The sequence below is a fragment of the Oryzias melastigma genome, linkage group LG10 (genome assembly GCF_002922805.2).
Source record: "Oryzias melastigma strain HK-1 linkage group LG10, ASM292280v2, whole genome shotgun sequence".
Classification (NCBI taxonomy): domain Eukaryota; kingdom Metazoa; phylum Chordata; class Actinopteri; order Beloniformes; family Adrianichthyidae; genus Oryzias; species Oryzias melastigma.
The window spans coordinates 14,898,264-14,911,340 of NC_050521.1; the positions used below are offsets into that span (position 1 = coordinate 14,898,264).

Below are 13,077 nucleotides of genomic sequence, written 5' to 3' on the forward strand. Positions count from 1 at the left end.
AACCAATTTTCGGGGCCACGGTGTCAGGAACTGGTAATTTAGAACCCAATATATACTTAAATATACTTAATTAACTGACCACAACATAGCAAAAACCATGGGGGGACAAAAAGGGTGACAAAGCAGAACAGATTAACTGAAAACAGACACTTAAATAGACTGAAGGCAATTAACTGAAATGATGAGAGACATGGATCATGATGAGCTTGAAACCAGTGAGATTGACGAAGGGCAACTCAAAAAGTTATCAAAAACAATTTGAAAACCAAGTTAGACCACAGAATCCTCTCACACATGGTTGCTGGAGCCTATCCAATTGTCAAACAAAGGCAGTGGATACCATTGGTAGTACACCAGTCCATCGCAGGGCAAAATGAAAATCATAAAAAAGATTAAATTAAGTAAAGGAAAATTGTAAAAAATGCAAAAATTGGAAACAGTTATAAATAAATGCAACAGTATAGTCATAAAAAATGAGGGAAAAAAGGCAACCAAGGCATATTTTTAGTCAAGATATCTACAGCTTAGGAATAAAAATTACAACTGTAGTTGTGGTTGATCGGCTTTCTCTGTGGGTGTAGATGCACTCAAGTCTCTGGCGGTAATTGTGGTGCTGCTGCATTAGCATTCTCATTTCTGCTCGCCCCTTCAGTCAAAATTGCATGACCTTAAATTGCTCTTGGTTTGAGTGCCGGTCATAACATTGATAGCTCACATTTCTCAGAGTCATAACCAACAATCCAAACACTTGGTAAAGTGTTTGGGAATTTTTTTAATCAAATACTCATTTTATGGCAACAGAAAGAGAACTTTCATAAACTCTAATTGCATTGTTGCCTTCAATCACTGTAGTGACTTTAATGTGTCTTATTAAATGTGTTGAGTTTGGAAGGAGTAATCTAAAATTCTATCCACTGTAAGCTGTACTACCTATATTAACAATCAAATTACAATAACAAATCTAAGTTCTAGTCCTACTTAGCATTCCTCACCTCAGCAGAGAGCAAACAGTGCAGTAATCTGAGGCAGTGTGTCACTAAAAGCCACTGTGTGCTGTGTTGTGCTATCTGCTCTCAAAGCTCATGTCTCAGCTTCACTGGCCCCTGATTGGATCAGAGGATGTAGCCTAAAGAGAAGAGTGAGGACCTGGTGGAGAAAGGAGAAACTGGATTGGGGAGAAGAAGAAAAAAAAAGAAAATTATAGGGTGGAAAAAAGGGAGGAAGGACTTTAGCAAAGTTGTAAAAAAACGTGAAAATTAAAGCAAAAATTAAAAGAAAAAACCTATATGGTAAATTTTGAAGCTGTTTGGTCCCCTCAGAAAGTGGGATTTGCATCCTCATCCCTGATTATGACATTTTCAAGCAGCACTCCAGGCCTGGCTTTGCCTATTTTAATGTTAATGTGAATATTTTTACATACTTACAATTATTTACTCCTTAGGGTTTCAATATTTCAGAAGGTTTCAAAACGGAAAAAAATAAGTATTGTGTGCTTGAGTTGGGGTTTATCATGCAATTGTCTTTAATGTCATGGTTACCTGCAAAAATTAAATAAAAAAACAAACATCTATTCAGTGTACTTTTAGTCATATTTACATTCATCTTCTGCTAATTTGCAACTATTTTGTGTTTGGTACTGAAGCTGAACAATAATTAGTCTTTTGTAGTAGAATATATTATATTACATAGACTGATCGACAGGAAAAGCTAGAACACAGAGTAGCATGGCTGAAAGCCCTGAAGACTGCCATGAATACAGTAGGGTTGGCAGGTAACATAGACTAACTCTCATTAAACGATGTGGATGCAAGCCAATAGTTCAATCCCCCATCTGTGCGGACGCTCTTTCACAGCCTCGTAAGCCTGAATATGGTTTGACTCTCGTGTCTTTGTGTAACAGACAGTGCTCATTTCTATTCTGGTTTTATCTCCATTCATTTTACTTCCATTATGCCTAATTAGAAGATCTAAGGACATTTTTTTTTTTTACTTTCTTCTTTTCTAATCAGGTTTTCTCACTCAATGATCAGACTTTCTTAATTATTATAACACATCTACCCAAACAAAACAGTTATATTTTACTGGAATAGATGGTGGAAAAAATAAAAAATAAAAAAATGGGCTGGTTGCTTTGTTGTGAGTTAATGTGCCACTAAAATGATTTTCAAGACCTTATTTTATGGGTGGAAAAGTATATAAAAAACTCAGTTAAATGCCACTATTAATTGTTAGAAGTGTCTGTAGTAATTCCCTTAGGCAACGCAGAGCACAAAACATTACAAGCCTCAGTTTTATCCAAAAAAAAAAAAAAATACAGAAAAAAAACATAAGAATACAAGTGCAATTGTGAAAGAACAGCACAGTGTCAAAAAAGCATAAATCACTTTGGCTTTAAAAGCAAAGCTTTTGCTCCAGAGGGACCTACAAATGGTTCAGTGCTTGCAGTGATTTAGTAGGAGAGTTTAAGACAGACGAAAATGAAGTGTAATAATAAAACCTGATAAGAAAGTGAATGGCTTCATCATGTTTCAACCAAAAAGAAAAAAACAGAAAAACTTGCTGAAAAAGTAGACGATTTTTAAGTTCATATACGTCAGCCCCACAGTTACATGATATAAAATGAATTTTTAAACCTCCATAAAATATTTAAAGATGAATCATAGATATAGATTGTTAATTCTTCTCAAAAAATGGACCTTAATCATCTGTGAAAGGAGCAGAAACCTTCAATGGTTCAAGATCTTACAGTGTACCACTAAATATGTAATTTTTAATATTTTTTTATTTACTTGCATTCCTACCCTCATAATTTTATCGTTTTGTCCTCTTTCCTGGACGTGTGTTCAGTGGAGAGAACACTGAAGAGATATCAGGGACATTTGATTGGTTTTGATAAAACATTTATATTTTTGACAGTTCTTATTTTTTCTAAAAAAAAAATGAAATCATGCAATTCACTACACCCCATCCTCTCAATGTCACCAGCCTTTGTCAACAAGACTCAGGCCTTCAGTTTCATTGCCCATTTAAACAAATTGGTTCAGTCCTCCTTCAATCAGCTTCCAGAAAAGCCCCAAATTCTGGGATTTAGCACAAGTCAGATCCACAAAACATAGCTCATGCATTCATCCCCTCTAGCTTGAAGAACTGTAATCCTTCTTTTTTCTCTGAAATAAGCCAAAAGCCTGTAAATTCAACTAGTTAAAACACAGCAACTAAGTCTGAGTCGCATAACAGTGACTTGGTTTGTTGCCTTTAAGGGTTTGTTGGGAGATTTCATTTCTAATAGTGTCATTTCTTTAAACCCCTTATTATGCATTAACTCATATTTTTTTCTACCTATTAATGATAATGGATAATGTAAAAAAACAAACCAGTAGTCGCATGCAAGAAGCATTGTCATAGTTATATTGGAGCTCACTATATCATTGGAGTTATTAATCACTTTAACTCTAAGGTGTTTAAGCACAGCGGTTCCATTTATTGTCATTTAAATGAAGGCGGTTCTCGTTCTTTGGTTTTATAATGAAGGCATCCCATTTTCACAGACGGTTATTGTGCTGCTTTTGAAATAGAATTTAAATTGAACCATTAATTAAAACCTAATTATACTGTGTAAAATTATGATTGGTAATAAACTCTTACAGCCTGCAACTTTGAACAGGCACACTTTTTCCACTTGTAGCTGGATTTAGCAGCTAAACCTCCATCAAAGAAGATGTGATAGTAACGATCCAGTTTTATCTCCTCGTAATCTTTTTAAAAGCTTTGAATGACATTGGAACAGTGACCTGAGCGGGCAGCTCATACTTTATAGATAAGCGTACTAAACTGTTAATGAGGGACTCTTGCAGAGAAAGGTCATCGCTGAGACTCACCTAAATATGAATGTTTGGTAGCAACTTGTGCAAAAGAGCATTTTTAGATGTTTAAGGCTGTTCTTTGATTAAATTAAACAGTGCTTGATATGGGTAAAGACCATGGTGCTGAGACAGAGCGGTCAACCTCTATTTGGAAGATTGCAGACTCTGTTCCAGCCTTGTCTGCACATGTGTCAACCAATGTCAGACAGCAAAACTGTTAATTTGTGTGTATGAGTTAATAATACTGTTATTGTAAAACGCATTGGTACTACTAAGAAGGTAGTAAAGTGCTATATAAGTACAGTATTCGTCGTTTACCATTTATCATTATCGTAGAGAAAGAGCAACATCAAAATCCTGATGGGGCAATAAATCCTACATGTTCTCTTCAACTCACGTTTTACAGAAATGACCATACAAAGCTCTAGAGCTATGTTCACACTGGCCCATGGTGTTCACTCTGGACTCTTCTTGTTCTATTGCTAGTGTTTTCTAGCACAACTATTGCTGGAAGAAAGATGAAAGCAAATAATCAAAGTGGTGCAAATCTTGTAAGTCTTTGTAAGGCTTTTTCTCTACTATTAACTCCAATACGAAAGACTTGGTGTCGTAGAATTCCTGTCAGGCAAAAATCGCTATTAATTTCTCCTTGGTGATCAATTTGTTGGAACTTCTCTGAATTAGAAGGGATGTTATCCATCCAAGTCCCTGATTGGTCAAATTATGATCTGGTTTAACGTTCTTTTGCGTGTTCAATGGCCACGTGTTTTCTACGTAGAGCCCGGAAGTAGTTGTAGAAACTTGCGAAGTGACTCAATAAGAGAGGTTTGAACAAGGAAGCCCGAAATGCACATGCATGTTTATGGTCATTTACATGGACTTTATCCGTTGCCAAGGGAGATTTGAACTTAGAGATAAAATGATCCGTAGAAGTGTTGCACCTTTGAAAATGGACAGGACTCCGTTTTCATTTTTTGCAACTTTATTTGGCCCGAACTGAGTGCTTTTTTTTCTTTGATGCTTTCTCTGAGACTGCCGGAGCAAGAGAACGTGATCACATACCAAACCATAGACGCATCTCTTCTTCTGCACATCCGCACATTCCAACAAAAAGGAAATATTATTCAAAATAAAATAGCAAATAACTAAAATAAGAAATTTTTCTCAAAACTAAGATAGAAAAATTTTGATTATTGCTAAAACATCTCTCCTGGACAATATCTAATTAAAATAAATTAACTTAATATTTCCAGGCTGCAACACAAGTAATTATTCATGGTGGTGATGGTTGATAGTAATGACTTTGAGTTGGAATGATTGTTGGTATAGTTTTTTTTTATTTAAACACTTGAACAAAATAAAAGTTTTTCTAGTCTGTCTGAAGAGTCCAGCTCTCTCATTTTAATTCATTCTAATAATGAAGTTAAAAATAAGAGGTAGCACTTGTTATATAATTTATTTCACTGTTTAATATCCTTTTCTTGTTTTGGCAAATTGTAGCACTTCTTTTATATATTGATAATTCTATGAAAAGAAGGTTTATCAGACATATGCATAGTGTGCCCTTTTATCTCTCGAGTTTTCCTCGTGCTAAACTTTCTTTACAGTCTCACATTAGATTGTAGTGCAATAGAATGACGGTGGAATAATTTACTTTTCCCCCCATTGAATCAGTTTCTGCACAGTGTCCGTGTCTCTCTCCTCTCTCTGATTTCCTTTACGCTGTAATGCTACTCTGCCATCACAATTTGGCCTCGTTGTGTTTCAAATTACATGCCACGTCAAATAAAACTGCAAGTGCGTGTACGTGTGAGTTCTGCGGTAATCAGCCGGCTTCAGAATTAGATTTGCATTAAACGGATCTCTGGAGTTGAGCTTGGTATTCCGAGTGAGTCACATAGGGTTGTAATGGATCTGATGGGCATAGCATACTGTGCCATAATTACTGACCTTTCCTTCTTTCTCTTCTCTCTCCTCGCAATTCTCCTGTGCCCTCTGCAATCATTTCCAGGAAGCAGAGGTGAGTATAGTCATTGTTTCTTTGACTTCAAATGCTATTTTAAAGAGAAATAACACAGTTCCTCCCAGGAAGCCCCAGACATTGCAGTGTTTGTCTGACATCTACTTAAAGACATATAAGAGAAGCCGTAGATGTTTGTTTCCTTTTGGCTTCTCCCTTCAGGGGTCGCCACAGCGAATCACCCTGAGAAGCTGGAGCAGTATTGCTGATTTGAATGCACAGCAGGTTTGATGTCTGGTCAGGCACAGTGCAGGATAGTTCAGAATATTAAGATGCCGGCATGCCGTTTTATAGATTTTAAGCTTTCTAACTTGCAGTGATTGAGTGATTGTATTCTCTAGAATAAAGTCAGTCATTTTGACATGACAAACCCTGAATATAAAGACACCCAAAGATGATGATGCTATTTCCATTCAGTTTGAAGACTATTGCAGAGGTTGGAAATGTGTGGTGAAGCTCAGAGCTTTTGTGCAGCTGAAAAAGAAGCATTTTTGATTTTCTCATTCTTTTACTTTTTGAACAATGACACTTTAACCTTTTCAACAAGAACAACTGTTCTTCAGAAATATGTAGGTTTAAAATGTCAAAGCTGCCATGCTGTTAAATGTTCTATTGCACTCCTGAAGCATCTATGGAGAAAAAAGGGCTCTAACTGTGCACGCCAATCACCAGAACAAAACCCTATAATGCACACTGTGAGATAACAGTAAAACGATTGAGCTCCTGCAAAAAAAGTTGTTTTTGCTTACATTTTTCTGAGCATATTCTGAATAATATATAGTCAGCAACTGACGACTGTAAGTGGCACATTCTTTAAACCTTCAGTCCTGCAAAGGTGGAGGTGGTATTACATCAGGGATCAGCTCTGAGCCCCATCCTATATGCAATGGTGATGGACAGGCTGACACAAGAGGTTTGACAGGAATCACCATGGACGATGATGTTTGCAGATGATGTTGTGATTTGTAGTGAGAGCAGGGAACAGGTGGAAGAGAAGCTAGAGAAGTGAAAGTTTGTCCTGGAAGGGAGAGGAATGAAGGTTAGCCGCAGTAAGACGGTGTGTCTGAATGTGAGTGGAAGAGATAAAGAAGGATTTGAAGTATCTAGGGTCAACAGTCCAGAGTAATGGACAGTGTGGAATAGAAATAAAGAAGCGAGTACAGGCAGGTTGGAATGGGTGAGAAAAGTCTCAGGTGTGATAGAAGAGTTTCAGCTCAAATGAAAGAAAAGCTATTCAAAACTGTGGTAAGACCAGCCATGTTGTTTGACCTGGATATAGTGCCACTGAATATATCTCAGATAATACTCACCGTTTTTGCTGCGCTGTCATGTTAGCTTAGGGTTAGTGTGAACAAAGGGATGATGGGATATTAGAGGGGGCTTACTTGAACAGTTCCTCCCACAAGTCAGAGGCAAATTTCTAATGCACTGCTACCACTTTTTTGAAAATATATCTTAAAAAAACGACACTGGTTATTTGCTTTTGGCTAAAAACTATATAATCATCATTAAACGACCACATCTATTTTACAATAGATACAAATATATTCCAACTAAAATGACACACTGGAGCAGGTTTATGAACAAATTCAATTTGTTCATAAACACTGTTAGGATCCCCCAGATTCCAGCATTTTGCCTTCAATGCAGAATTGAATGAATTTGTAGAGAATCTGAAAAGCAACCACCCAGAAGCTGTAAGTCTTTCCTAGGTGACAAACGCTGTGTGCGCTAACCCACGTTGTTGATTAATTTCTATAGTGGCCATTTGAGGGCCAAACACTTACAGAGTGTTTACACTTAGAGGGCTGAAGTGACAGAGCGCTACCATCAAAGCTGGCTATGTCACCACATTTTCACTAGATGGTTCTCCAAACCTTTATTGAGACAGCTAAAATGAACAGATGTGTCACTGCCAAAAGTTTATCACACTGCGTTTGTTGTTCTCAAGGTGAAACTGCAGAGACTCAGAAACTAACTGTGTCTGGACAGTCACTACTAAGGCATAAGCTATTCCTACAATCAATCTTTGAGTTTTATGTGTAGAACTCTTGCAGAAAAATCCCTAAAAAAACATATTCTAGAATTATTTTTTGGCAGTTTTTTCCTTTTATAATATTTTCACAGTGAAGTATTGTTATGATTAATGCTGCTGGTAAAGTACCACAAGCAAAGTGGCATTACTTTCTTTTAAACACTCAGATCACTTTTTAATAGCTGGGTGTTAAAATTGCTTTTGCCACTAGCTCTCTTTGCTTCCCGGTGAGCAGGTTTGTGGGTAGATTTATATCCCCTGTAAGTGTCTACATAAGCTTGAGCCTTTTCTTTGTCAGTAAATTTACTCACTGCAGACACATTTCCTTAGAAACTGACTGTTTTGTTTTCTGGTCCAAAAAGAAAAATAGCAAAACTACTATGATTAGCATTGTTTTATGTTTGTATTTTTTTCATAATCCTTTTTTATTTTTGTTGTTCCTTCCAGGATGACTACTTCAAAAGTTGGGTTCCTGCTAAATCTCTCGACCACGGTGAGTAGCTAATTTTTTTTTAAGCATTAATATAAATTTTATGTCATTCTGTGAAAAAATGCAATTCTTTCTTGTGGCAACATATACAATGTGTATATTATTTAAATAAAATTTCAGATAACCTATAAAAAGGCTAATTCATTTTACATTTTAATTAAATGGGTGGAAGGATTTAAGACGTATCGACTCTGGAGTAACTTACCAGTTGTGGAGGAGGATCAGGGATGTTATTATCTGAAGTGCTCAGGAGGATTTGATGAATCCTCTGAGAAAACCAGACAGGATGTGATGATCAGAGTGGTGGTGAGAAGTAAATCCAACAAACAATCCAAAAGGGGTAACTCGAGTATGAAAGCAAAGGTCAGAACATTTGTGAATCCTCAGGTAAACTCATCTGCAAACGGAGAAAAAGGGTCAAGAACAAAGAGGCAAAAAGACATGAAATAATCTAAGGACTGAACAAGAGTGAACTGTTGAGGGTAATGAGCCTGATGAGGAGGGGAATGTGGCGAGACTTCCACCAGCAGCTGGAGGTCTGACAGCACAGCAGAATATGAAGACTGTAATTCAGTTGACTGTAATGCATTCATATATTTTGTTTGTGATTATGATTTTTTTTAAATGATGGGATAAATGAAAAATTTTATTTTTCTAAAAAAGAGGAACCATGTGGCACGTGGTCAAATAGAGGCAAAATAATGTTTTTTTTTTTCTATACGAAAAGAATAATGGAGTAATAGTGCATGCATTTTGTCAAGGTGCATTTCTTGAACATATTAAGGCATTTTTTTTTACGTTTTTTGGAAAAAAAAATAAATCTCTTTGAACATTCTTGTTTTTCCACTTCCAACCACAGCCGTGGCTCTGCATCAGCACCACACGTGTTGTGTCTAACACTAATCCATATGGATCTGCTGGTGCATGAAGTCAAGGCTTGCCGAAGCACCAATATTAATTACAAAGTGTGCGGAATTGATTTCTCATGTCAACATACAGATGAATACCCGATATCTTCTTCAGAAACAGCATAGACATGTTGCTTTCAAATGTTTGTGAAGGGTTGTTTCATTTTTACATTTAATTGAAACATAGCTCTTTTTTTCTGTTTTTGCAATCAAAAAATGATTTATGAATAAACCAGCTGATGCGGCCACATGCTGTCAGGTAATCAGATTAGCAACATGCCTCCTGTGTCGTGTCCTCATTTAGGTGTGGAAGACATAAAATGTCAGGTGTGATACATGATGTTAGGCCTTTTGATTAGATGTAAAATTAAATGTATTTATTATAAATTCAAATACAATAGGTACAACATTTATTGCCAATAGTTGCTTGGTCATTTATTTGCATATCATCTTTTGAAAGACTCACTCAGATGAAAATCATATTTTCATATCGTTCACAGATAAGATTGATTCCATTAAGTGTCACTATTTGTGTCCCAAAAATGTTTGTAGCATCAGTTTCACCTTCAAAGCCAAAAGTATTCTTCATCTAGCATACATGTCTTGTATTACAAAGGAGAACATGGACTTGCTGCAAAACTATATAAAATTCTTACAGTTGCTAAAGAAACATTTGTTGGTAATGAAATTATTTTTATTGTTATAGTTAGGTCATGAAAAGGGTTAAAGCTGTGTAACATATGCTGGATTTTCCTACTTGCAATTTATCATGTAACTTATGTCACTGTTGTATAGATAAATGAGCTCCTTTATCAGGTCATTCATCCTCTCCATGCTGCAGCTTCCACATCGGGGTAGACGTGCACGTTGCACATGCAGATGAGCATCCTGTGAGTGGTTCATGTTTAGCTTCAAGGCAGAACACATGGCAGTTTTATGTAATTATCAATAAATGAATATTGAATAGCACAACAACCATCAACAATCTTTTTTTTTTTTTTCATGTTGCATGTTCTGTACAGCATGTTCCAGGATGTAAGCATGTTCAAAGAGCACAGTGTGCTCACTCAGACAGAGTCACAACAACATGAACTCCTCGCCTGTTGGAGTTGGGGTTTGTTTACTGCGCTAATAAATTATGATTGTCAGTCACTGTTTGTGCTCTCACACGAGCAACACACCTGGAATTTACATCAAGCTCATATTTATCTAGACACACACACAGGTGCAAACTAAGGAGCCACTTTAGCTTACTCAGAAGCTGCTCAATAGTGAGATTTTGAATTTTCCGGCACTAATAATTGATGAATGACTCAATTGTAAGCAGATTAGTGAATAGAAATTGTAAATCAAATAGTAACGCTGTGACAGGCTGGTCTAACAATGCCAAAAAAGTTAAATGTTTATGGTTCTTTTCATTTGGTTTCTATTTGGTTTCATATATTCAAATGTAAAAATAAGTCAAAATGATTCACAGGTTTTGAAGCACCTTTGTGTGGGCGGGTAATTTAAAAGTGGACCAGCTTACATAAAGCGTAGGTAACTTTACTTCGAAAAGTTCAAAAGACAATTCTGCAAAGTGTTTAAAGTGATTATACAAAACAGACACGGGAACTTTGAGGAGGTTAGCAACTGCATTTAATTATTGGAAATAAATTTCTTCTTCACACGGCTTGGTGATTATGGATTTACTACTGTATAGAAAGAATGCCAAGTCCCTTCTATCAGCTACACTCAAGTGTGTAATGCTCTTACATCCCCAGTAACTCTCTGCTAAAGTCAATTATTACAAACATGATTTCACCCACATACTCACGCACAGCCTCGTAGCCGCCTGTGCACATGCTCAAACTCTCCCACAGTTTGAAAGGGGTTAATTGGACTGCAGCTCTCCAAGGCAGCACACCGAACCTTAAATCTTCCAGCTGTTTAGCTTTTTCTGTTATTTGTGGGCTGGATTTTGCATATCTAGCACAGTAACTATAATTCTTCAGGGAAGGACTTGCTGAGCAGGTTTATCTGGGCCAGCTCCTTGTGGATGCTTAGCCTGACGAGAACAGCCTTGCCTCAGTGCATCGTGTTCTTCATGGAGTTCTTAAATATGACTCAAAACACAAGGTATGCAGCACACCCTGACAGGGGACTAAAAGTGCAAGTGTTTATATGTAAATCCTCTGTGTCAGTCTGATTTAGCCTCTAAAATAATTTCAAACCCCAAAAGAGGTACTGCACAAACAAAAACAGATCATATGGAATCAGATCAGTTACAAAAAGTTTTTGTATATTACTAGTTGACTCTGTTGACATATTTGCTAAAATCAAAATGTTAGCAGTGATATTTACATATTGATTTTGAAAATATGGAAATCCCTGCCTAAATCTATGAGTGTGTTTTTGGTAAACTAAGAAGTCAGAAAAAAATAAATTTTACTGCTGTCCCTCATTTGTACTCACAATGAGGTAATAGCAGTTGCCTTGATTATGCAACACTATCATGGGTCTTCTATCTCCTGTGTTCCATTTACTGAGATGTGGAATTCTGAAAGAATGATGGATGCACTCTGGATATTATCGACTTTCTGGGTAAAAAATCAACATGTCTGATTTCTGATTATAGAATAACTGCTGTTACCAGAGAAAGGAGACTATTATTCTGTTCATATGCCCTATTGTGAAATCTGATAGTTTAAAAAATCAGATGACAAAGTGTGTATGTAAACAAGCTCATGCTACCTGATTGGTTCATCTCAGTAGGAAAGAGTTGCAAACTCAAGATCCTCAGCAGCTGTTTTATACACTGCAAGACTGGCTGGTTGTTTCTTGAATTACTTTGTGAACTATATAGTATTTTTGTCATTTCTAGAGCATACAATTCCAAAATCATGTGCCCTAGAAACTTCCCAGAAGTCTGTGCAAAAATCTAGTGTGCATCGGTGCTCACTAGATTGTCAAATATAGGCCATCATGCATTGTGTTTGAACATTTTTTCATATGAAGAACATGTATTTTTATTTATTATTATTATTATTATTATGATAATCTAGGGCTGCACGGTGGCGCAGTGGTTAGCGCTCTCGCCTCACAGCGAGAAGGCCCCGGTTCAAATCCCGGCTGGGACCTTTCTGTGTGGAGTTTGCATGTTCTCCCCGTGCATGCGTGGGTTTTCACCGGGGACTCCGGCTTCCTCCCACCGTCCAAAAACATGCTTCATAGGTTAATTGGTGACTCTAAATTGCCCCTAGGTGTGAATGTGAGAGTGAATGTGTGTGTGATTGAGGCCCTGTGACAGACTGGCGACCTGTCCAGGGTGTACCCCGCCTTTGCCCATCAGCAGCCGGGATAGGCTCCGGCAACCCCGCGACCCCGAAAGGGACGAAGCGGTTAGGAAAATGGATGGATGGATGATAATCTAAGTTTTCATCTTCAGTACACAATAGATTCGCAAATAGTCTTTGTAGAATGTTCATATTTATTAGGTTTTAGAAATCAGTGAAGTGGTGATTATGGTGTCAAAATTGCTTTAAAAATTAAAGGCACTACATAGTCTCACTTTATATAGATTTTAGTAGTCAAGGAGCAGGAAGGGAAGAACCCTGGACAGCTTTTCTAAAACAACCAGGTGACTTGAAATACCTGTTTTGACACATCAAGCAAAAAAAAGGAAGAAAAGAAAAGAAAAACTAAGCCAAATAAATCTACTAAACTATGAATCAACTCATAATCTTTCCACCCCTTTTACTGCAAAGGGCTCTGACATGAAA

The 13,077-nt window shown here is 37.0% G+C and overlaps 1 protein-coding gene across 1 annotated transcript in view; it reads left to right on the forward strand.

The window, feature by feature from the left end:
* Positions 1–13,077, forward strand: part of spock1 (SPARC (osteonectin), cwcv and kazal like domains proteoglycan 1) — a 109,152-nt gene that overhangs the window by 45,301 nt on the left and 50,774 nt on the right. Inside the window, exons 3-4 of the mRNA XM_024283943.2 lie at positions 5,875–5,883; positions 8,366–8,411. Coding sequence (XP_024139711.1) covers positions 5,875–5,883; positions 8,366–8,411 — 55 coding nt within the window. The remainder of the gene's footprint in view (positions 1–5,874; positions 5,884–8,365; positions 8,412–13,077) is intronic.